Source organism: Elephas maximus, chromosome 3, assembly GCF_024166365.1.
Source record: "Elephas maximus indicus isolate mEleMax1 chromosome 3, mEleMax1 primary haplotype, whole genome shotgun sequence".
Lineage (NCBI taxonomy): Eukaryota > Metazoa > Chordata > Mammalia > Proboscidea > Elephantidae > Elephas > Elephas maximus.
In genome coordinates this window covers 9,129,178-9,152,854 of record NC_064821.1, presented here as the reverse complement: position 1 = coordinate 9,152,854, position 23,677 = coordinate 9,129,178, and the positions used below count along the sequence as shown (strand labels likewise).

Sequence of the window (23,677 nt, the reverse complement as noted above, 5' to 3'; positions counted from 1 at the left end):
CCCCCTCCCCCCGCTATCCCCCACCTTTGCCTCTCTGGTTACCCAGAATTAATAACTATAAACATCTGGGCACACGGGTATCTTGAGTTTATTGGGGGGGGTCATCGGTCACAGATGTAGCCAGAATTCCGTTCCACTTTCCCATCGCCATCTCCCCCTCCTCTGGGGGCAAGGCATCCTTTTATGCGTGTGTCTGTGTGTCTGTGTGTGTGGGAGGGAACCATGTGTGAGTACATAGGGTTTTTAATCTGTTCATGTTGAGAGATACTTTACAGGACCTGCAGACTTTTTCTGTAAAGGACCAGATGGTAAATGTTTATTTTAGGCTTTGCGGCCCACATATGGTCTCTGTCACAAACTCTTTGTTGTTGTTGTTTGTTTTTTTCTTTTTAATAACAGCTTTATTGAGATACAGTTCACATACCATAGAATTTACTCTTTTAAAAGATTGCAGTTTAGTAGTTTTCAGTCTATTCACAGTCGCGCAACCATCACCACGGTCTAATTTGAGGACATTTTTATCTCCTGAAAAGAAGCTCCACACCCATTACCAGTCATTCCCCACTCTTCCCCGCCCCTGCCCCCTGACAACGGCTGGTCTGCTTTCTGTCTGCAGGGTTGCTTACTCTGGACATTCCGCCGTGTACGTGGAATCATATGGCTTGTGACCTTTTGTGTCTGGCTTTTCTCACCGATCATGACGTTTTCAAAGCTCATCCCAGTCGTAGTGTGTATTGGTCAGCATTCCTTCCTTTTTATGCCTGAATGATACTCCACTGTGCGGATAGGCCCCATTCTGTCTCTCCATTTCATCCGTTGACGGACATTTGGGTTGTGTCCGCTCTCTGGCTGTTACAGGTGATGCTGCAGGGAACGTGGTGTACAGGTTTTTGTGTGGACGCATGCTCCAGTTCTATCGGGCATACACCTAGGAGCAGAATTACCGGGTCATATGGTGGCTTTCTGTTAGACCATGTGAGGAACATATCTTGGCAGTTTTCCTGAGCCGCTGCAACATTTTATTTCCCCGCCAGCAGTGTATGAGGGTTCCGGGTCCCCCACATTTTCGCCAACACCTGTAATGATCCATCTTTCCGGTTGTAGCCGTCCTGCTGGGTCCGCAGTGGCCGCAGCCTGGCCTGGGCCTGCTCACCAGGAGAGCCGTCTGTGTCTTCCAGATTCAGTGCAAGCTGTTTGTCTTTGACAAAGCCTCGCAGTCCTGGGTGGAGAGAGGCCGGGGGCTGCTCAGACTCAACGACATGGCGTCTGCAGACGACGGCACGTTACAGTCCCGGCTAGGTGAGCAGCTGTGGGGCCCTTGTGCTGAGAAGTGTGTTTTCCAAAGGGAGCCAAGGATGAAGTCCCAACTCCTTGTTAGATCCCGGGAGCAGGCCCCCCAGGCAGCCGCAGCCACCCACGCCCGGCCATGCCCACACCCGTTGCCCTATCTCTTGGCTCCAGGGGCCAGGCCTCCCTCAGCCTTTCTGCTTTCTTGGTGCTCAAATGAGGAAAAGTATTTAGCATTTTTTTCTCTAACTTACTTTCTGATGAAAGTGATACTTATTTTATGGTAGAAAAGGAAAAAGAAGAAAAAATGTCAGCTATAAAAACTAAAAACCAGACCCCTTGCCATCGAGTCAACTCTGACGCATAGCAACCCTACAGGACGCAGGAGAACTGCCCCTAGGGTTGCCAGAGCTGTAAGCTTATGGACGCAGGAGAACTGCCCCCTAGGGTTGCCAGAGCTGTAAGCTTTATGGACGCAGGAGGACTGCCCCTAGGGTTGCCAGAGCTGTAAGCTTATGGACGCAGGAGAACTGCCCCCTAGGGTTGCCAGAGCTGTAAGCTTATGGACGCAGGAGAACTGTCCCCTAGGGTTGCCAGAGCTGTAAGCTTTATGGACGCAGGAGAACTGCCCCTAGGGTTGCCAGAGCTGTAAGCTTTATGGACGCAGGAGAACTGCCCCCTAGGGTTGCCAGAGCTGTAAGCTTTATGGACGCAGGAGAACTGCCCCTAGGGTTGCCAGAGCTGTAAGCTTTATGGATGCAGGAGAACTGCCCCCTCGGATTGCCAGAGCTGTAAGCTTTATGGATGCAGGAGAACTGCCCCCTAGGGTTGCCAGAGCTGTAAGCTTATGGACGCAGGAGAACTGCCCCCTAGGGTTGCCAGAGCTGTAAGCTTTATGGACGCAGGAGGACTGCCCCTAGGGTTGCCAGAGCTGTAAGCTTATGGACGCAGGAGAACTGCCCCCTAGGGTTGCCAGAGCTGTAAGCTTATGGACGCAGGAGAACTGTCCCCTAGGGTTGCCAGAGCTGTAAGCTTTATGGACGCAGGAGAACTGCCCCTAGGGTTGCCAGAGCTGTAAGCTTTATGGACGCAGGAGAACTGCCCCCTAGGGTTGCCAGAGCTGTAAGCTTTATGGACGCAGGAGAACTGCCCCTAGGGTTGCCAGAGCTGTAAGCTTTATGGATGCAGGAGAACTGCCCCCTAGGGTTGCCAGAGCTGTAAGCTTTATGGATGCAGGAGAACTGCCCCTAGGGTTGCCAGAGCTGTAAGCTTTATGGATGCAGACCGCCACATCCTTCCCTGAGGAGCGACTGGCGGGTTGGAACTGACAGCCTCTGAGTTAGCAGCCGAGCGCTTAACCACTGTGCCACCAGAACTTACATCATCTGTAACCTCCTTCACAAAGAGAGAAATCTTGGTTAATCTCTCGGCAGTCCCGGCCTGTTTCATGCTTCTTTTTTCATGAAACGGGGAAGTTTTGTGTCCTGTTCTTCGCACTTGCTGTTTTGTGAGTGCGTTCCTGTGTCATTAAATTTTCTTGAAAAATACGAATGGTTTTTAAAAACTTAATATTCTGTTGACAACTAATGTATGTAACCATCTCTCTATTGAGGGACGTTGGGTTCCTCCTTTTCTCCTGTTGTAAATAACCCTACTGGGGCCGTCTGTGTGCACAGTCTTACTCCCAGAGGTATCTTTGTTATCAAAATGTGTACGTGTGTGTACACAGAGGTATACCCAGCCAGCACTAGTTGCCATGGAGCCAACTCCCACTCATGGCAACCCCCTGTGTGTCGGAGTAGAACTGCGCTCCACAGGGTTTTTTTCAGTGGCTGACTTTTTGGAAGTAGATTGCCAGGCCTTTGTTCCAAGATGCCTCCGGTCGGACTTGTGAACCTCCAACCTTTCTGTTAGCAGAGAGCGCATTAACTGTTTGCACCACCCAGGCACTCCGTGTGTGTGTGTGTGTGTGTGTGTGTTTTAAGCCAACATGTATGTGTGCACATGTGTGAAATGTGTGTTTTTCTCTCCCGAAATTACAGTCGTCTCCTGGCCTTTACAGAAACATGGATTTCTGGCCCAGTAGTAGCTCATGCTGCATCCTTTAAGCCATGTTCTTGCCCATGTACAGGACTCACAATGAGATGAAGATGGCCCCCCTGTTTGGGCATGGCTCTTGAACCCCATGGGCATCCTCTTGATTTACTTTGTATTTGTTATTATGGAAATTTCCAATCCTGTGTGAATGCAGAGAGCGAAGTACTGTGAGGCCCTGCAGACTCCTTGCTCTTCCTCATCATTGACCTGTGGCCTGCTTCAGGCACTCCCTCCTGCCCCACTGACTCCCAGGACCCTTTCCCTTTCCCGTGCAGCCTTGATCTTTCTCACAGCCCTCCCCCAAAGCCCACAAGAGCCTCTTCTAGTCTCTGAGGGGGCACACTGCGCAGGTGAGGCTAGGCCTATGGAAGTGGGCACAGGAGAGCCAGTGGGTCGGGGGCCAGGACCCAGCAGGCACCCCAAGTACCCCCAGCTGCTCCCACGTCCCGTGTGGCCATTTGGGGCCGTGGCTGGGGTGATGGGCTTCCTAACCCTCTCCAGGTCTGTCCTAGTGGGAAGAGCTGGGCTGGCCCCAAGGCAAGAGGCCACCTGTCTACAGGCTCATCAGGGCGTCAGGCACAGTGGGGTGAGTGGCTGGCAAACCGAGGACAGGACCCTAGACCCTGCAGGCCAATCACGTAGATGTGGTGTCTCACCCACTCCAGGTGAGGAAAGGGCTTCCTGTTTGTCTCCACAGCAGGCTGCCCCCCACTCTATCTGCCAGGCCCTCAGTGGGAGCTGAGGAGCAGTGTGCTTCTGTCACCTGAGAGACCATGGGGAGGGCCAGGGGCTCAGCCTGCCCTGGGGCCTCGGGTGCATGCACTCATGGCCTGCCCCTCCTGCTGCAGCCTGGTCACCCCTTCCCCAGAGAGAGCTGCCATCTTGGCACGTGACTGTGGGGACCACAAAGAACCCTCCACCTCTGGCCCCTGGCTTGCAACCCCGGTCTGTGCAGCCTGCCTGCCCCACCAGTGGCCTTTGGTGGTTCTGGAGCCTGGGGGAAAAGGCCTCCCACCCACAGTAGGTGGGGTGGGCCAGGCCGTAGGGCCGGCTCCCAGTATGGGGGGCCCCCAGTGGCTTAGCAAACAGGCAGGCGGCCTTCAGAGATCTCAGGGCAGCCATGGAATTGGTTGCCTTTGCGATGTTCCATTTCCTTCCAAGTTGTGTCTTCACTCCGCCAGCTGCTTGGGGCTGACAGCAGCCTTGTCGTTGCAGTGATGCGGACCCAGGGGAGCCTGCGGCTGATCCTCAACACCAAACTTTGGGCGCAGATGCAGATTGACAAGGCCAGTGAGAAGAGTGTGCGTGTCACAGCCACAGACACAGAGGACCAGGCCGTAAAGGTCTTCCTCATCTCGGTGAGCAGGCCCTTGGCCAAGAGGTGGGGCTGCAAGGTCTCTGGATCCGAAATATGGGGTGGCGGGCCCTGGGGTGGTGGGAAGGGTGGCAGCAGTGCAGCCAGGGGCACCCCTGAGCTTCCTGCCAGCTCAGAGCTGTGAGGGGCAGAGAAGGGCATTGTGGCGAGGGCTGCGTGGGGCAGGCTTAGAAACTGCAAGGGGGTAGCCTTGGGGCTATAGGAACCTGGGTCCACGGTCCTGGGTGTTCGGGGCTGCAGGCAGGGCGCTACAGAGGAAGGGGAACAGGACGGGCCTTGGTTTTGGGGGCGATACGCTTCTAGCCACTGGGATGGCAGGTGTGCCCTCCTCCTCCTCCATCACCCAGAGAAGCCATAAGGGATGGACCTCGGTCTGGCCGTGTGCTCAGGGGTCACCTCTATCCCATGTCACGTGTGAAAGAACAGTGGTCATATCGTTAGCCCTGACAGGCTGGGCTCTGTGCAGTCTTTGTAGCCACAGAGGGGCCCATGGTCTCATCTATGGGTAAAGGGGTCAGTGTGTTGTGGATGGGGTGCTTCTGAGCCCTATAACCCAGTACTTTTCTACCCTCCTCACAGGTGGGCGAGGGCAGGTGGGGGATGACCTGGGTCCCAGGGCAGGGCCCCCAGCTCAAATGGGAGCTTCACAGCCCTTTCCCTGCCCCCAGGCCAGCTCCAAGGACACAGGCCAGCTGTATGCAGCCCTGCACCACCGCATCCTGGCCCTGCGCAGCCGTGTGGAGCAGGAGCAGGAGACCAAGATGCCTGCCCCAGAGCCAGGGGTGGCCCCGTCCAATGAGGATGACAGTGACGACGACGATGTCCTGGCTCCCTCAGGGGCCACGGGAGGCGGTGAGCTGGGTGGGCCAGGGTGGTATCTTAGCTTCCCCACCCCCTGCTCGCTGTCGTAGGCCGGGGTGACCTAGGCATGCCCTCAGTGGGGCCAGACTGGCCCAGGGAACTCGGTGTCTTCACATGTGGCCTTAAGCCATGACCCCATGACCCATTGCTGCCTCGTCCAGGGCAGGGCCAGGCAGTGAGTCCCCCTCTCCCTGCAGGCGCTGGTGACGAAGGGGACGGGCCCACGGCCGGGAGCACATAGCGGCTGGGCCGCCGCACACAGGCTGCTGCTTTGTCCATCTGTCTGCCCGCCTGCCCCCGCCCCTCCCTGCGGCAGCGTGGCGGCAGCATCGGGGCGCGGACTCGGAACCACACCCCTGTTGGGTCGCCACAGTTTGGATCCGCACGTCCTGTCCCAAAGCAGACTTGGAACTGCCCGGCGTGGCCTGGGCACGAGACCTCATCATATTGATGAGCAAAACACAAGGACATTTCTCCTCCCCCTTTGAATTGAAATGGCACATTAAGACTTGTCGTGGCTTCTCACTGGGATGGGCGCCTCGTCTCTACCCCTCGGGTCGTGGCCTCCGGGCCGCTGGCCTCGCCACTGCCACCGCCGGCACTCGGGGGCACCGCGGGCCATAGCCCGGCACCGACGTCTCCCCCGTCTCCTGAAGTGTAAACACTGGGCCTGTCAGACGCTCTGTAGCGACCCTCCCCACCCGTGTCCCTCTCGTTTGGAGTTCGTATTTGGCAAATCTTTATTTTTTTTTATTTTCCAAGGATGGGCTTTGGCTTCGTAGATGAAGGAACATGCCCCCGTTTGCCGAGCAGCTGCTCTGACCTGCCCTCCACACCTTGTGTTCCTGGCCTTTGTGCAGGGCCTGGGCCTAACTGGGGGCCGGGGCAGCAGGCCGCTCTAGGGGAGACCCTACTCGCCTCTCCCCCAGCTTCCTTCAGGATGAACCAGGGTGGTGAGGGCTTGGGCCTAGACCTGGAGAAAGCCTATCTAAAGGGTTGCTGGGCCCTGGAGTGACCCCACCTACCCTCCCCATCTGCACATCGTGGCTCACCCACCACCCACCCCCTGGTACAACCCTGCTTCTCACTGGGGCCATTTCTCACCCGGCCCAGGGTGTTGCTGAGGCTGGGGCCCTCCATGAGAGGAGAGGGGGACCCTGGCCTGACGTCATAGAGCAGGTGGGGGCTGGTCCCAGACAGCAGATCGCTCCCACACCGGCCATTCCACAGCCGCCCACCCAGGACCATGCTCCATGCCCCCCCTACCCCCACGGCTGTGAGCCCACTGGGTGCCATCCACCTGGGAGGCCCAGGGAGGGTCCACTGTGCAGGCTCCTCGGGACGGCAGATGGCATCACCCAGCTCCTCCCGTAGGGGGCTGCTTCCTTGGCTCAGCACCCCCACTCTGTGGTGGGCTCAGGAGCACCCCCACAACCAGCCCAGCCCGGCAGAGCACTGAGAAGACTCCAGAGGCCCCTTCCACAAGAGGCAGTCACTTCTCTGCTTTAAGCCTTAGCCAACTAGTGACAAGTAAAACCAGATAATGCCCACGTGTTTTGGAACATTTATGTAAGATTGTCCTATGAAATGTATTTGGGAACGACATTAAAACTTTTAACTAAAGCCCTGGCCTCCTGCATGCCCAGGGGCCTCAGGACTCCTCTGCTCTGGGCAGGGGGTAGGCTTGGCCCCTTCCAGGACTGGACACTTGGGTGCCTCATCTCCCAGAAGAGCCATCTCCTTCTGCTCAGGCCTGCATGTGCCACCTGCCTTCCCCGGGGGACATGAGGGAGGGGCTGTGGGCACCCTGAGGCCCCAGGGTGGTGCTGGCAGGGCAGGGGGTGTGTGTGGCGGGATATCTACAGCTTGGGGTCCTGTGTGGAGTGGGTGGGGAGGGCCTTTCTGCCCATCACAGAACCTTTGTCCCATTCCACCTGGTGGGAAGGAAGACCTTGTGACCTGGTCCAGCCGGTTCTGGGGCCTTAATCTAGATCCGCCTGGGTCCCTCCCCCACCTCCAGACACCAAGCGGTGGGTCAGCGCAAGTAGGAGGGGCCTGGCGCGGTCTGGGCCGGTCACAGCCGCCAGGCGCTGGTCACCATGGCCACAAACTCCTCGTCCGTGTCCACCGAGGCGCTCACGCCGCTGTAGTAGTCCTGGAACTCTGCCAGCGTGACCTGAGGGCAGACGGGCTGTGAGGGGCCGAGGCCCAGGCACCCCGGGGAGGGGAGGAGGCACGCGGGGGCTCCCACCTGCCCGTCTTTGTCAGAGGAGTCGAAACCGTCCAGGAAGCGGCGAAGCACCTCCTCCTCCGTCCACTCCCCGCTCCGGACCTTGGGGTGGGCGCGGCCGCTATACACCCCGCGGAGGTCGTCGACCGTCACCACGCCATCCCCGCTGCGGTCCAGTTTGGCGAAAGCGGCTGCAATGACCGCCTCCCTGGCCTGGGACATGGGGGGCTGGGGACCCAAGGGGGGGTGGCTGTGGGTAGGGACCCCGGCCGCGCGCGCGTGCAGAGCTCTGGCGGGTCACCGCCCGCGTCCCCAGGTGGTCACCCACCCCCGAGGCTGCGTGTCACCGCCCTCCGTGCCCGAGGCCCTCACCCGCAACGCCCGCAGGAACTCCTCCAGGTCCAGCGTCCCGCTGCCGTCGCGGTCCCAGCGCCGGCACACGGCCTGCGCCTCGGCCTCGCCCAGCGCCAGCCCCAGGTCGCCCAGGCCCCGCCGGAGCTCCGCTGCATCCAGCGATCGGCTCCTGTCCCGGTCGAGGCGGCGGAAGAACCTGGGGCAGGGGCACGTTGGTGCGTGACCACGAGGGCTGGGGTCGGACGGGCCAGGGGTGGGAAGGGTGGCGGGGATGCCCACCTGGCCAGGCCCTGAATCCCCGAGGCCCCGCGGGCCAGACACTGCGCCCGGAGCTTCTCGATGGTGGCGTCCGCTGCGTCCATGCTGGATGTGAGAGGGGAGAAGCAGGGTGGGACTCTCGACGGAGGCTCTGGGTGCCAGGACCCTACCTGCTGGCCGCCCCACGCAGGCTCACCTGGCCTTTATCTGTCCCCGAGACCTCCCTGCGGCGGTTCTGCCCAGCTTCCGCCTGCTTTGCCCAGCCACAGCAGAGGTGTCCTGTTTGGCAGGCCCGTTGCTAAGGGACTGAGGCTCTGGAGGCTGGGAGGGGCCCCAGCTGTAACCCTTACTGTGCTGGGGGTCTAGGGGCCCTTCACAGAGCCCTCTGGAGCCGGGTGTCGTGGCTGCCCTGACACTACCACCCAGGCTCCATCCACTTGCTGACTCATGCTGTCTCCACAGTGCCCAGCCTGGGATATAGCCAAATAGGCAGGCGAGGCCTCCCTTCCCAGCCGCAACTCCGCAGACACCACGGTGTCCTGATGGTCTGTGTGACCCTGGGCAGGTCTCTTCCACTCTTTGGGCTTCCCCGACCCCGTCCCCTCTTCATGGGACAGCTCAGCCAGAGCCAGGGCTGACAGAGCTGCTGGGGGAGCCAAGACCTCCTTCCCAGGCCCATATCCAATGGAATGTTCCAGAACCAGTGAGAGCAGACTCAGGACACAGCCAAGTTGTACACACATCTCAATGTTAACTTCAACAAAGCCCATGTCTTGTATTTAGGAGCCAGTCAGAGTATTTGTCATTACAGCTTTTTGTAGGTTGTTTTCTGGTCCTCAAACATTATTTGCCAGCTCACTGGTGATGAGACAGAGGCCCTGGAGTACACACCAGAGGCAGCCCAACCCTGACACGAACCAGAGAAACTGAAGCCACCACCACCAAGGCCTTCAGCTGAGACTGTGGACATCAACTCCAAGAGAAGTGGCTCCACAGACAGGCAGGGTTGAAAATGTTGCATCTCCCAGGACTTCAGGCGTGCCCCTGCTGGGGGACCCAAAGCTGGCACAGACCAAGGAGTCCTTTCAGGCTTTTCAAAGCTGAGGCTTACCTCACACACAGCACAACTGTGTTGTTGGAAGTTGGCGTTTCAGTCAGAAACCAACCGCAGATGACAAACCACGGGGCACTGTGCTTCAGTGAGCAGTTGTCCTGGTACCCTCAGGTTTGTGGGAAAACTTGTATTTTGCTGCAAAAATTCAGATGGCTTGCTGCAGTCCAAAATTCCTTGGGTAGGCAGGGAAATACTTTGTTGTATTTTCGTACGAGTGTTATAAACAATTTTATGTGTGTGTATATGTGCGTGTGTGTGAAACATAACCACAACTGTTGTAGCTCTGTTTTGGCATTTTGTCATTTTGAGAAGTGTTTCAACAATAACCTCAAAATCCTGGCAGTGGCCCAGGCCCTCCTGACCTGGAAGCCGTTTTTCACTTCACCTCTCTGAGCCTCATTTTCCACAGCTGTAAAATGGGGCAACAGCCAAAGGTGGCCATTACCTGTGGCTCCCGGGATCAAGGACGAAACAGAGGACTGTCCACACCAGGAAGAAAGGATCAAGGACCCAGGCCATGAAATCATCTGGTTTATTCTTGAGCACAGACAGGCGCTGGCCCGTCTTCCCCTCATAAAAACAGCCCCTCTCCGCACATCCAGAGCAGAAAACGGAGCCGTTGTTACTGCACTGAGGGGCCATTGTTAGATGCCGGGCGGGCTGGCAGCTCTGTCCTGTGGGCTGGGGACAGCTGCTGACTCTGCCCAGCTGACACGAGCCCTGCCCCTTGGCGGTTCCTGGTGTGATGATTCCCTGAGTGAGGAGGCCAGGAAAAGGCTGCCAGTAGGCTGGGCACTTGGGCTGGGCATAGGCATCTCTTCTCTCCCCGGTCAGAGAAAAAGCAGAGAGCCCTGGATGTCTGGGGCCAAGAAGGATCATGTAGAAACAGGGGTGTTAAAAAATAGATTTTTTTAGGGAATAGAAAAAGGAGACTGCTGCTGGCTACAGAAGCTGAATCGGAATTGATCAGATGTGCTGGGGGCCCTGGCTCCTCAGAGTGCACAGGTCCATCCTGTTCCCACTGGGGCACCCCATGTATGCCAGGCTCTAGTGACAAAGACAGGCTCTGGAGAACAAGACAGACAAAACTCCCAGCCCTCACAGAGCTTATAGTGATGATGGGAAGGAAGATGGTGGCAAGTCGCATAGAGAAAATGGGGTTGTGCTGGGGACCTCAGGGGGTGGGAATTATTTCAAATAAGGTCATCAGGAAGGCCTCTCTGAGGAGGTGACATCTGAGCAGAGACCTAGTGACAACCACCCACAAGGAAATGTGAGGGAAGAGTGTGCCACGCAGAAGGAACAGCCAGTGCAAAGGCCCTGAGGCAGGACACCAACTGGAAAAAGTTAAGGGATGCACGGATGTTTTCTGGGCAGACCAGCTTGGCGGCCAGTGTCTCAGCAGCACCAAGCCTCACCATACCTGCTCTTCCTTCTGAGCCAAAGGGCAAAGGAAGGGCAGAGTTAGCAAAAAAATATTCAGGATTGAAAAATATGTCTTCGTATACAAAACCCAAACCAAACCCATTGCCATCGAGTCAATTCCAACTCATAGCGACACTACAGGACAGAGTAGAACTGCCCCATAGGGTTTCCAAGGAGCACCTGGTGGATTCCAACTGCTGACCCTTTAGTTAGCAGCCGAGCTCTTAAGCACTGCACCACCAGGGCTCCACGTCTTCATATAGCCAAAGCAAAATTCCGTGAGTCTAGAGGCTCCCAATTCTGGTCTGGATAAAAAGTAAGAAAAAGCGTTAGCTCTGGGATAGGGGGTGCTCAACGAGAACAACAATCAGAAAAGAAAGGAAAAGGTAAGAAAAACTCAGATAATGTGGAATTTGATACCATCTGCCTACACTAGACAGAAAACCCGTTGCCATCAAATTGATTCTGACTCAGCGATCCTACTGGACAGAGCAGAACTGCGCCATAGAGTTTCCAAAGCTGTAAATTTTTAGAGGCAGCCTGCCGTATCTTTATCCCATGGAGTGGCTGGTGGGTTCCAACCGCTGACCTTTTGGTTAGCAGCTGAGCACTCTAACCACTGTGCCACCCACGCTCCTCCCAGAAAGAGAAGGGTCTCAAACTCAGGTGCTTCAGGGGCCAGACAGATAACCTAAAAGAGGCGAGGGGGCCAAGTGAAATTCACACCCCAGCTAAAGAGGGCAGCCTTGACTCAGATCCAGGCAAGCATGGCCAAGCCTGAAGCTAGAAACTGGTATTTCTGTGTAAACGCTGCCGATTTGTTAACAAGGATGATTGATGCGAGTTTTTTAAAACCTCTGTCAGGGTTAAACATCTGCATTTGGCCTGCGGGCTGCCAGTTTGAGACCTAAGGATTTTTAGCTGGTTCCGATGCATGGACAGGATTAAGGCTCTGCTGTGGGCTCCCCTCTGGGACACTGGTGACCCCCGAGGACACCCACAGCTGTAGAAGTTCCCGCAGGGGCCCGGTGTGTACATTCGGGAATCTGTGCTCCGGGGTTCACACTGTGGTCCCAAATATGGCCGGCTGCAGGTGGTCCATGTCACTTTCCTCCCCAGTGCTGTTGGCAAGTAGGGGACCTGGCCCGCCAGGGTTGCTGGCTGGCAGGGGCCCCAGGCGCTCAGCCTCAGCCAGGGTGGCCAGCAGCCTGGCCAGGGGCGGCTGGTGACAGCAGATGTCCCGCAGCAGCTCTGCCCGGGGCTGCAACTGCCCGATGAGGTCATCCCTCTGACGCACGGCAGCCTGTAGGCTGTGGACAGCGGCCTCAGAAGTCAGCAGCTGCTCCTGAAGAGCAGCGATCTCCCTGTCGGGCAGCAAGACAGGGCAGTTATGGCACCAAGGCACCAGAGATTCTGCCCCTCCCTGCTCCCCATCACAGTGGGGATGCAGTCCCTGCTCCTCACCACTGCCTCTGTTGTTGCTGTTGTTAGCTGCCGTTGAGTTGATTTTTGACTCATAGCAACCCCATGTGGCAGAGTAGAACTGGCCCATAGGGTTATCTAGGCTTTAATCTTTACGGGCGCGGATCACCAGGTCTTCCTCCCACTGAGCTGCTGGGTGGGTTCGAACTGCTAACCTTTTGGGTTGCTCTAGGTCCCCCATTGCCTCCTCTCACTCAGGCCTCAAGCATTTACAGGTGCAGTTTTCTCTTTCCCTCCATCTTTCCCTATGTGTTGTTCACTTAGATGGATCTGCCTCCAGGAAGCCTTCCCTCTAGGCCCCCACAGAGCCCTGTACGACCCCCCACAATCACAACCCTGGTTGCCCCACCTTGTAACTGCTTAGTGATGTGTTTGTCTCCCCATTAGACTGTGAGATCTCTGAGGGCAGGGTCCTGTCGGTGCTCAGGAAAGATGAATGACTGAATCCAAGTAGCTCTGAGTTCGCTTCCCACCTGGCCCTCAGCACCTCCCTACGGTCTAGGCACTTGTCTCATCCCCTTCCATCATGAGCTGCCAGTTGTGTTGTTGGGTTGATTTGATTCTGAACCACGGTGATACCAGATGACAGAGTAAAACTGCCCCATAGGGTTTCCCAGGCTGTAATCGTTATGGGAGAAGATTGCCAGGTCTTTTCTCCCGCGGAATCGCTGGGCGGGTTCAAACTGCCAGCCTTTCGGTTAGTAGCCTAGTGCTTAACCGATGTGACACCAGGGCTCCAGAGTGTCCTTCAAAACTGCCAACATCACCAGGTCCTCCCCTGCTCAAGAACCTGCATGGCTTCCAGTGTCTATACTACGGAGTAAAAGGTCCCTGAGCGGATTTTGCCATGTGGAGAAATGGACCCTGTTTTATGAGAAGCCAGAAACCCACACTGACATCTCTGAACTTTATATACTGATCACTAATTCAAGATTTTGGGGGTTTCTGAGCTTTTTTGGCAAACCCACGTGAATGTACGCGATTCCCCCTGCCGTTCCTGCCTCTCCAAGCCCGGCTCGGCCACCCTTCCCCCTCCTCCGGGAAGTCTTCCTGGCCGGCCCCGGGCCTCACCGGTCTTTGGCGCGGCCGAGCTCGTCCAGGGCGGCGCGCAGCTGCTGATCGTGGCGGGCCAGGCGCTCGGCCTGGGCGCGCACCGTGCGCTCCGCCGCGTCCAGCCGCGCCTCCAGCTCCGCCGCGCGCCGGTGCACGGCCGCCAAGTGCGCGTTCGCCTCGCGGATCTGCAGGGCGGGCGGCGCAGACATGGCACCCGCCGCGGTTCAGGCCCGGCCACGCCCCTGGGTTGCCCGGAACGGCCAGGCCCCGCCCCCGAACGGGCCACGCCCCCAAAGACCCGTTCCAGGCCTCGGCGCGATTGGCCGCCGTCTCGCTCGGCCACGCCCCCAGGCCGGGCCGCTCTCTCCTCAAACCCGGACAGCCAGACTGGTTCCGGCACCTTGAGATTCCGCCCCCGAGCCCAGCCTAACTCCAGCATTGGCCAAGGTCTTGACAGACCACGCCTACAGGCTGGCCGCATTCCCCCAAATTTAGGCTCTGGCACCGAGATTGGTCACGCCTTCGCAAGAAGCACCGCCCTACTCAGAAGCTAACACCAGGATTGGTCTGGACCTCGTAAAAGAACATGCCTGACCACGCCCCGGCAGTGCTCGTCTCCGATCCAGGCGTAGTGATTGGCCATATCTCTGTCGGGGCAGTCCCCCGCGCTTAGCCGCGGATTGATCAAGTCCCCATTCCACGGTTCTCGCCACGTCCCCAGCCGAACGAATACTTCATCAGGGCTTGGGCCTAGACAAGCCGTTGGTTGGACACAAGCCATGTCCAGCTAAGATCCTAGCACCGGGATTGGCCATTCTTCCGTTAGGCACCGCCTCTAGACCTGGCCACGCCCCAAAATAGGCGCACGCGGCTAAGACTGGCCGCACGGCGTGACCACGCCCACATACAGATTCTGGCGCTAGGAGTGGCCACATCCCCGCCATGCCCCGCCCCATAGCTATAGCTCTCTCCTATCAAATGGAGCCCCGCCTCATTCCCTGGTCTGTGCCTGAGGATAGGCCTAGATCCTGTCACAGTCCCGCCTCTAGATTAGGCCCCACCTCCGGCAGTCAAACCTTCCCTAACCTAGGACTCGCCTGAGCTGGAGGACAGCGAGCCCTCTCCACCACTGGACTCGGTCGGCCTCAGTTCCCCCTCCGGAAATTTGCCGAAGGTGCACTCGTTCTTCCCTTCCGCCAGCCCGGCCCCTGACGCGTGCACGCGCCTGTGTCTGTGTCCACGGCTCTCAATAAAGTTGCGGATTGTTGCCTGTTCGCGATGTCCCGGAAGTCTCGCGAGGACTAGCGGCAGCTCCCCTTGGGCGCGCGGAGTCGGCCGGGGCTACGCTGCGGATCCCGTGGTTCGGGGCCATGCTGCGGCAGCTGCTTCAGCGGTACTGGGACACCCCTGACGGCACCGACTGCCATCGCAAGACCTATGCCAGCACCAGTATTGGCGGCGCCACTGGTGAGCGCCAGCCCAGCCCAGAGGGCGGAGGGCGCAGCGAGGTCACAGCGTCACCCCGGGGCGGTCCGAGAGGACCGGGGAGGGCTGGGAGTCTCGTGGGTGACACACGGTCGTCATCGGGATGTCCGCTGCGGCCATGGGATTCTCGGGATCTCTTGTGTGAGGTACACGTTGTGGGGGCGAGTTCGGCGGGGTCGGAGGGCGCTGAGAGGTCGTGGTACTTGTGAGAAGCTGGACACTGGGGTTGTCGTCGGAGGGGCAGTCCTTGGGTGCTGAAACTTTGGAGGAGGCGCGAAGGGGTTAGTGGTGAGGCGATCACCAGGCTAATTTTTCGGGGGTCAGAGAAGTTGAGGGGTCATGTCGTAGTAGTTGAGCATTCGGTTGCTATGTGAAAGATCAGCAGTTCGAATCCACCATCCGCTCCTTGGGATCGCTATGGGGCAGTTTTGCTCTGACTTCAGGGTCGCTATGGGTCGGAATCGATTCGACGACAACAGGTTTGGTTTTGTTTTTTGGAGGCTTACCAACAAGGTGTCTGAGGTTGTTTAAGTGGCCATAGGTCATTATTGGGGTGTCTACAAGGAGAACAGAAATTAGGGGAAGTCTTGGAGTGGGACGAGGTCTTTTTAGGGTCAAGGGGTCCTGGGTGATCAGGGACGTCTGAAGTTGTAAGTGGAGCCACCAGATTGGTCCTAGAGATCCTGCTGGAGGTGGCTCAGAGATTACTATAGAGGCAGCCTGTTGGGGGGGTATGAGGGGACCCAAGAAAAACCCAAACTCCTTACAGTCGACTCATTTCTGACTCCTGGTGGCCCCGTGTGTGCAGGTTAGAACTGCTCCATAGGTGGGAGCTTCATGGAAGCACATTGCCAGGCCTTTCTTCCATGGTGCTGCTGAGTGGATTGGAACCGCAAACCTTCCCATTAGTAGTCAAACACAAACCATTTGGGCCACCCAGGGACTGTATGAGTTCACCCATAGCCCTGGATTTCCCTGAAGGGAGGGGCCCAGAATCTCACCTGTCCTAGTCCCCGAGTGCCTCACTGGAATGCTGTCCTTTAATTCTCACTCTTACTAAGACATACATATGATGGTTTGGGTCACTTCTATAGCTCCAGCTCCTGGCAGAGGTTGCGTCTCCACTGGGAGACATTTGGATTATCTACCTACCTATCTAGAGGCAGCGTAGTGGTTAAGAGCTTGGCTGCAAACCAAAAGGTCAGCTGTTCAGATCCAGCAGGCCCTCCTCAGAAACCCTATGGGACAGTTCAGCTCTGTCCTGTAGGGTCGCTGTGAGTCGAAATCCACTCGATGACAACGGATACCTACCTACTTGTTGCCATCTAGTCGATTCTGACTCATAGTGATCCTTTAGGACAGAGTAGAGCTGCCCCTTTAGGTTTCCAAGGATCGCCGGGTGGATTTGAACTGCCGACCTTTTGGTTGGCAGCTGAGCTCCTAACCACTATGCCACCAGAGCTCCTAGGAAACTCTATGGATTAAAAAAAAAAAAAAAGGATTAGGTAGACCTAATACTTGATGGGTAGGAGCCTTGGCAGTGCAGTGCTTAAGCACTTGACTGTTAGCCAAAAGGTCAGGGGTTTGAACCCACCGGCCGCTCCATGAGAGAAAGATGTGGCAGCCTGCTCCTGTAAACATGCAGCATTGAAAACCCCATGGGGCAGTTCTGTTCTGTCCTGTAGGGTGGCTGTGAGTCGGGATCAACTCGAAGGCAGTGGGCGCGTGGTTTGAGTTTTGGTAATGATGACCAGAGTCTCTAGGTGGTGCAAGTGGTTAACAGCCCTGTATCTGAAAGTTTGGAGGTTCGAGTCTACCCAGACACGTCAGAAGAAAGGCCTGGAGATCTGCTTCCAAAAACATCAGCCATTGAAATCTCTGTGGAGCACAGTTCTACTCTGACGTGCAGTGGCCATGAATCGGAACTGACTTGACAGCAACTTTTTTTTTCTTTCTTTTTCCAATAATTGCCACCATTTTCTATGTATTTAATTAAAACCCAGTGCCGTCGAGTCTTTTATGTATTTAATAAGATTGACCATTTTTATCCCTTTTTCTCAGAGGTGGAAACTGAGGGTCAGAGACGTGTATTACTTCCCCAGGATCATTTAGAACCAGGGTGCAAATCCAGCTCTGCTGACCTGGAGGTCGCTGGGGCAAGCAGTGTTCCCAGGGGTCCATCCTGGGGTCTTCAGGAGAAAGAGATGAATGGGGAGGCCCAGGGAGCAGGGTTCTACACACACCATGATTGTGGACTGAAGTCTCAGGAGGCCAGTGAAGACTGAGCAAGCCTCGGGGTTGGGGGAGGGTGGCTGCCAAGTGAGGAGCCTCTTGGGATGTGCTGTCAGGAGGGCCTTGCTAAACCTGGGGCCTCGTGGAGAGGATGGAGGTGCCAGGTCGGGGAGTCGCTGAGGGGGTCAGAATGGGCTGACAGTCACTGGCGTCTGGAGCACTCTCGGGTGCCCAGGGCTCCTGGAGGGCGTCACCTGCATGTGTTGGTCACTGGCCAGCCCAGCTCAGCATTCAGGTCTCGCTTCAACTGCTCCTGGAGCCTCCTCTGTCCTCTGCCCTTCATCCCCTCCCTCCTCACACCCCTCACCCGAGAGACAGCTTACTTTGCTTCTGGCTTCCCTGTGGGACCTGAGCAGAGCCCAGCACCTTGTGGGCACCCTCTGAATGGATGAATGGATGCGCGACCCTGAGTCTGGATGGCCTCCCAAGGAGGCTGAGGGGGAGCCAGCAGGATGGGAAGGGGCCTTTTGAAGGGATGGGGGCTGTGGAAAGGTCCAGATCACCACAGATGCTCAGTACTGGGGGTGAGGTCGCAGCACCTCCAGGAGGGGCAGGATGCGGCGTCACTGTGTGGGGTGATTGCTGGAGAGCTGGCAATCAGGGCAGTCAGGGTCTCCCGGGCCATCACTCCCAGTTCAAGGACTTTTGGGGGACCAGGACAGTGGGGCACTGGCTGTGTGGGGCATGGTCCGTGAGCTGGGAGTCTTGGGCAGGACCACTGGCGTGGGGGGAGGGCATCAAGGTTACCCTCGGGGGTCACTCTGTGCCCGTGTTCGGAGGCTGGAATCATCAGGGGACTTCTTATAAGACCCTCGTGCTGGGCCCAGCCCCGAGTTGGTGCCTCCTGGGGTTAAGCCCCTGTGAGTAAGAATCTTTCCAAGCCTGGGTGTGGGTGTGGGTGTGTGTGTGTCGTGGTGTGATCGAAGAGGGGGCTTGCTGGGCCGGGGGCAGGCAGTGCGGGCTGGAGGAGCCCTCGCTGACTCCTTCATCCCAAGTTACCCTGGAGGGCCAGCCCCAGCCCTCCCCTCCCATCAGCCGGGGACCTGGGCAGGTCTCAACACCTCGCTAAGGCTGAGCAGGGACCCCAGGGTTTGTTGTAAGGTTGGGAAAAATAAGATCCAAAATGTCTGTAATCTATATGTGGCTGTTTTCACTCACTCATCTCTAAGCCTCGGTTTCTTCATCTGTCCAGTGGGGGCGTCACAGGCTTGCCCTGAAGATGAACAGCACTGCCAGGTGGGAACAGGACCCACAGCGGCTTGCACAGGGCAGACTCTGAATCCAGGATGGGAGGGAGGGGTCACTTGGGGGCCTTCAAGCGGGAGGTTTGAGGACTGGGGTGGAGCCCCGGGTGATAGATAGCAAGGACTGGAGTGAGGGCTGGGGTCAGACTCTCTTGGTCCAGTCTGGCCCTGCTGGGTGACCCCAGACAAGTCCCTGTGGTCCCCTCCCTTCCTGTGAAGTGGGGGGTGGGTATTAATGGCCTGAGGCCATCAGGCTTTTAGGGGGTTGAGTGGGCGGCGGTGCCTGCCTTTGGTGCCTGGTGGCAGGTGGCAGATCTGAATTTTGTGTGACTGGCTGGCCTAGGGGGGTCCCTGCTGGCTAGTGGGCCTTGGAGGGTGGTAGGGAGAGGAAGGGGCGTTGTCCTTCCTGAGCTGGGTCAGCTGGGAGGTGGGGGCCATGGTTGGCCCATCCACGGTGTTTGGGGCCCACAGCCAGGTCGCACTGGGTGGGCCTGAGCACCTGCCTTCCCACACCCAGCCCAGGCCTGAAGACAGCAGAGATGGAAAGCCTGGCCCGGGGCCGGGGGCCGGGGGCCAGGGGCGTGGGTGGCCACGCCATTCAGGTGTGAGGATAGGCCTGGGCCGAGCCGGGCGTGTGGGCCAGGAGGTGCTGGCAGCCCCGAGCAGAGCCGGGGAGGGCGCAGGTCTCTGCCAAGGAGGATTAGCCTCAGAGCCCTAGGCCCCAGAGGAGAATGGGGCCATTGATGGATGCTGGGAGCTGGGCTAGGCCACCAGGGCCTGTGGGGGGTGCTGCTGCTTCCTCTGTGCAGGTGCCAGGGCAGGTGGACTCCATGTCCCCGCTCTCTGGTGTCCAGCTCATGGACAGTGGACAATTGTGGGCTACCATGGCCCCTCCTGCTCAGTCAGTGCCCTGCTGAGGGCTAGCGAGGGTGGGGCTCTCGCGGGGAAGGGACACAGGGGGCCAGGAACTGGAATTGGTCAAGTCCCAAGACTGGCAGTGGTGTGAGGTGGAGGGACGCAGGGGGCTGGAGAGGGCTCAGCCTTTGGCGTCAGCAGACCCAGGTTCAAATCCCAGCCCTGCTGCTCAGCATCTGTGGGGCCCTGGGGCATCACTGAACATCTGAGGTTCCCTGCCCCTTCCTGGGCAGGGGCTGGTGCCTGAGGGGCTCTGGGGTTGACATGAAAGTGCTGGCCACTCACCTGCCTGGCACAGAAATGGAGGGAATCAATGGGTTCCCCAGGCAGGTGCCCCCAGCCTGGTCCCCTCCTTGGTGCAGAGCAGTCTCTTCCTCTGATTTCTAGGCCTGGGTGTCTCCGCCTATAGCCTCGCGCTCAACACCCCAGGCTCCTTCTTGGAAGGGGTGGCAAGGGCAGGACGATACACGTTTACTGCAGGTGAGTGAACCACCACCCTGTGGCCTTTGGAGCTGGGAGGCTGAGAGGGACATTGTGCCTTCTTTTTGGGGGCCCCTTGGCACTGGCCTGACCACCCCACTCTGGCCCCAGGTCCCTTCCTCTGACTCTCAGGGCACATCCACAACCCCCGCTGACTCCCCAGTTCTTGGCAGGGATCCACAGTCCACGCCACTGGTGGGGGTGCAGGCAGATGCAGGGGTCCCAGGAGGTCAGCTCTGGGATGGGCAGGGGGCATCTGCAAGGGCCAGACCAGAAGCTTCTCTCTGTGTGCTTGCATGGTCCCCAGGAGGGCCCCCCTCATCCCCAGGTCCCTGTCAGGGGCCCTGACCCAGTGCCCTCCTGTCCCTCTGCCTCCACAGCCGCCATTGGCGCCATGTTTGGCATTGCCTCCTGTGTCAGCGCCCAGGTCCGGGAGAAGCCCGACGACCCCCTGAACTACTTCATCGGAGGCTGTGCCGGAGGCCTGACCCTGGGGGCACGCAGTGAGTTGACCCCCCTCCACCAACCCACTTATCTTCCACCCCCATTCCACCCAAAACCCCAGGGCCACAAGAGAAGGTGGGCTGGGGGTTCAGAACGCTCCCCCAGCAGAAGGGCCATTGCCACACAAGCCCCTGTGTTTCTTAACCTTGGTTGCCACCCATCAGCAATGGTACAGCTGCTGCTGCTGCGGCATCGCCTCCGCCCGCCACACTGCACCCTCACACGCTCACACTCAGGACGGCTCATCACTGCGCACAGAGGGCCCTGCCCTCCCCTCCTCTCTCCTCCTCACTCACTCCGCTCCAGCCTGGTCTTCCAACTCCCCAGGCTTGGCCCTGCCTCAGGGCATTTGCACAGGCTCTGCCCTCTCTGCCTGGAACACCCTGCCCCCAGATGTGTGCATGGCCCCCTCCCTGTCCCTGATCGCCCTGTGTACAACCTCGCACTCCCTGCCACCCTCACCCCATACCCCTCGTCCTGTCTTCCATGCCCTTGTCAGAGAATGGGGCCTTTACTGCCCATCCCTTTGCCAGCCCCTAGAGTCTACAGGGACCCTCATTTGACAGATGTGAGGACTGAGGTTCAGAGAGGTCACCCAGCACAGGGGTGTCCTGCCTGCCTTCCCCAGGCAGTGGCCCCAGGCCCAGGCCACCCCTGGTCAGTGCCTACCTGCACACCCGCCCTCTGGCCTACCAAGACTTGGGCCTCTGACCCCATTTCCCCCTCGGACAAACGGAGCCGGCAGGTCGGGGCCAGCGGGCAGAGGGACTGAGGCATGTGTAATGATGCCCATGAGAGGCTCCCGCTGGGCAGAGGCCCTCGCCCTCACTGCCTTTGCTGTGACATGGGGCGCAGCCCTGTCCTTGCCAGTGTCTGCTGTCTCGGTTTGCCCTGGCCCATGGGGGACTGCCCCTGCCCCAAGTCTGCCTCAGGTCCTCATCTGAGTTCCCGCCCAGAGCCGCAGACCCTCCTACCCCAGTGCAATGGACACACTTCATCCTATGTCCTCACCTGGCCCCTGGGGCCCTGGGACAAGAAACTCTGGGGACACTCTGTTTTCCTCAGCTCACAGACCATGGGGCAGGGACGAGGCCCAGACACCCACAGAGGTGTCTGCCCAGGCCACCTGGCACTGCTTCATGGCACCCAGCGCAGCCTCCACCTTTCCCAGCCTGGACCTGGGGGCAGCACGGTCATCCGGGTGTCCCTTTGAGGGGCGGGGGGGGGGAGCACCCACCAGCTGGATTCCTGTTGTAGTGGGTGGGACCCAGGCAGCTGCCTCCTGCTGGGCCTCAGTTTCCCCACCTAGCACCCCCTTGTGAGTCTGCTGGAGAGTTGAATGATTTCATCCCCGAAGAGGCCAGAGCCTGGCTAAGCAGTCCACTTCCCTGGGTCCACCCTGTTCAGAAGCCACAGCCCCAGGAGCAGCACCCCTCAGGTCCCACACCTGCCTGACCACACCTCCTCCTCCCGCAGTGCACAGCTACAGCGTTGGTTTCACCTCCTGCGCGTGCCTGGGCACGGTTGCCGCCCTGGTCAAGATGGGCCAGCTGGAGGGCTGGGAAGTGTTCGCGGAGCCCAAGGTGTGAGGCCCCTCGGATGAGCAGAAATGTGGCTAAAAATAAACCATCTTTGTATGTGTGTGCAGTCTCCTTCCCCGTGTGATACTTGGGAGCCTGTCCCTGCCCCTGATCTTGGGAGAGCTGCTGCCACGCTGCCGGCACAGAGGGAGGCTCAGGGCAGATGGAGAGGGAGCGGGCGATAACGCGCCCCATATTCGGCATACGTTAGCCTGGCTCTGGGGCCGTCCCCACCTGGCCAAGGGCACAAGCTTGGCATTGGAGGAGGAAGTGGGTGCCATGCTGGGGCCAGTGGGAGCCCCTGTCTCTACGCCTCAGCCCCTTCCTGAGACGCAAGAGGCGCCGCAGGGGTGTGTGCAGGCGCCTGCAAGTGGCCCTGTCCCTCCCCCCCAGGTCCGGGACCATCCCCTCTCCAGGCCTCCCCCGAAAGCCCGCAGAGCGAGTGGAAACAGGCCCGGGCCCAGCGCCACCTCCACATTCCTGGGCGGTGGTGTGTGTGGAGAGTCCTGAGCGGCCTGGCAGGTGGGTGGCCGGCCATCGGGAGCCCGCTGCCTGCTCGGAGAGCCAGGGGCCGCGTGGCCCGGGCCTGGCCCGCGCCGCCTGTCAGCCGGGTGATTTAGGCGGCCCTGGAATGCCGGCGGCCGCCCGGGGCGCTTTGCAGAGCTGGCGCGGGGCTTCCTGGCAGCCGGAAAGGAAGGCCCGGCGCGCCCCGACACGCCGCCCCGCCGCCCGCCGCAGAGGGCCATAAATTGGGGCTCGGGACCCCGCTCGGGAGCGGGGCGGAGCTGGTGCTGCGGTGGGGGGCTGGGGGCGGCCGCGTGCTCCTCACCTGCGTCCGCCGCCCCCTTCCCTCCAGTCCGAGAGGCCAGGACATACTGAAAAGCTACCCCCGACGGTGGCTGAGCGGCGAAGATGAAGCGGGTGCCCAGCGCCGAGGGCCCCGCGGGCGCCGCCCGGCCTCCGCAGCCCCGTTTACCGGCCGGGGACGGCCGTTCCTGGTCCCGCCACGCCCAGCCGCCTGCCCTCCCGGCCGCGAATATCCCCCCACCCACTCCCCGGCCCCGCCTAGTGCCCCGCTGCCTCCGCGCCTCGACCCCCGACTCCGGTGGGGTTACACCCAGGTCCAGGCGCCCAAGCCTGGGGCCCTTGGGGAAGGATGGCGACACCCTCCTGGGCTGGGAGGGGCGGGGCCCAGAGGCCTCAGACCAAACCAAGCAGCGGTTAAAACGAGGGCCCTGGCCTTCTAGACGGGGGTTCGAATCCCAGCCCTCGCGTGAAGCCCGTGCCCGAGCCTCGGCCTTCCCACCTGGGAAATGGAAATAACAGGGACCCTGTCTCGGGGACTTTCCACGAAAGAGCAGGACGGTTCCCACACGAGAAGCGCACGGCGGCGGTTCGTCCCACGCCCTCGGCGGGCCTGGGTCAGGCCTGTTCCTGCCGCGGCCAGCAGGGGGCAGAGCCCGCCACAGCTCGGCCGGACCGCCGCGCTGCTCCTTCCCTCGAAACCCAAAGCCCTGCCTCGGATCACACAGCCCCTAACACAGATGCGCAAAACGAGGCCCAGGGAAGGGAGGCAAGAAGTTCAAAGCCAGCTCCCAGACCTGGGAAAGCCCCGCCTGTCTCCCAGCCTCAGTTTCCCCC

At 59.1% G+C, this 23,677-nt stretch overlaps 4 protein-coding genes across 15 annotated transcripts in view; 2 read left to right on the top strand and 2 right to left on the bottom strand.

Moving 5' to 3' along the window:
• RANBP3 (RAN binding protein 3) overlaps window positions 1–5,908 on the top strand; it is a 67,881-nt gene extending 61,973 nt beyond the window's left edge. For all 12 annotated transcript variants that reach the window (XM_049876531.1, XM_049876539.1, XM_049876537.1 and 9 more), the window contains 4 exons: window positions 1,179–1,299; window positions 4,600–4,742; window positions 5,428–5,611; window positions 5,818–5,908. In XM_049876531.1, coding sequence (XP_049732488.1) covers window positions 1,179–1,299; window positions 4,600–4,742; window positions 5,428–5,611; window positions 5,818–5,861 — 492 coding nt within the window. In that variant the 3' untranslated portion in view covers window positions 5,862–5,908. The remainder of the gene's footprint in view (window positions 1–1,178; window positions 1,300–4,599; window positions 4,743–5,427; window positions 5,612–5,817) is intronic.
• A 1,718-nt stretch (window positions 5,909–7,626) lies between these two features.
• Window positions 7,627–8,762, bottom strand: CAPS (calcyphosine). The gene is made up of 5 exons (XM_049876550.1): window positions 8,659–8,762; window positions 8,484–8,567; window positions 8,223–8,400; window positions 7,872–8,078; window positions 7,627–7,796 (listed from the first exon to the last, which is right to left on the bottom strand). Exons 2-5 carry the CDS (start codon window positions 8,564–8,566, stop codon window positions 7,695–7,697), a joined length of 570 nt encoding a protein of 189 aa, XP_049732507.1. The 5' UTR covers window position 8,567; window positions 8,659–8,762; the 3' UTR covers window positions 7,627–7,694.
• Window positions 8,763–8,916: 154 nt separating this feature from the next.
• On the bottom strand, window positions 8,917–13,869 carry VMAC (vimentin type intermediate filament associated coiled-coil protein). The gene is made up of 2 exons (XM_049876551.1): window positions 13,555–13,869; window positions 8,917–12,365 (listed from the first exon to the last, which is right to left on the bottom strand). The coding sequence occupies exons 1-2, from the start codon at window positions 13,743–13,745 to the stop codon at window positions 12,062–12,064; spliced, it is 495 nt and encodes a 164-aa protein (XP_049732508.1). The 5' UTR covers window positions 13,746–13,869; the 3' UTR covers window positions 8,917–12,061.
• A 758-nt stretch (window positions 13,870–14,627) lies between these two features.
• On the top strand, window positions 14,628–22,098 carry NDUFA11 (NADH:ubiquinone oxidoreductase subunit A11). The gene is made up of 4 exons (XM_049876553.1): window positions 14,628–15,003; window positions 19,860–19,952; window positions 20,333–20,455; window positions 21,933–22,098. Exons 1-4 carry the CDS (start codon window positions 14,907–14,909, stop codon window positions 22,043–22,045), a joined length of 426 nt encoding a protein of 141 aa, XP_049732510.1. The 5' UTR covers window positions 14,628–14,906; the 3' UTR covers window positions 22,046–22,098.
• Window positions 22,099–23,677: the final 1,579 nt, after the last annotated feature.

Coding starts and splice junctions, on each gene's coding strand:
- NDUFA11 (XM_049876553.1), top strand. CDS start 14,907: ATGCTGCGGCAGCTGCTTCAGCGGTACTGGGACACCCCTGACGGCACC. Junction 15,004..19,859: donor CAGTATTGGCGGCGCCACTG/GTGAGCGCCAGC, acceptor TCTGATTTCTAG/GCCTGGGTGTCTCCGCCTAT. Junction 19,953..20,332: donor ACGATACACGTTTACTGCAG/GTGAGTGAACCA, acceptor CTGCCTCCACAG/CCGCCATTGGCGCCATGTTT.
- CAPS (XM_049876550.1), bottom strand. CDS start 8,566: ATGGACGCAGCGGACGCCACCATCGAGAAGCTCCGGGCGCAGTGTCTG. Junction 8,079..8,222: donor AGTTCCTGCGGGCGTTGCGG/GTGAGGGCCTCG, acceptor TTGGGTCCCCAG/CCCCCCATGTCCCAGGCCAG. Junction 7,797..7,871: donor CCTCTGACAAAGACGGGCAG/GTGGGAGCCCCC, acceptor GTCTGCCCTCAG/GTCACGCTGGCAGAGTTCCA.
- VMAC (XM_049876551.1), bottom strand. CDS start 13,745: ATGTCTGCGCCGCCCGCCCTGCAGATCCGCGAGGCGAACGCGCACTTG. Junction 12,366..13,554: donor CTCGGCCGCGCCAAAGACCG/GTGAGGCCCGGG, acceptor GCTGCCCGACAG/GGAGATCGCTGCTCTTCAGG.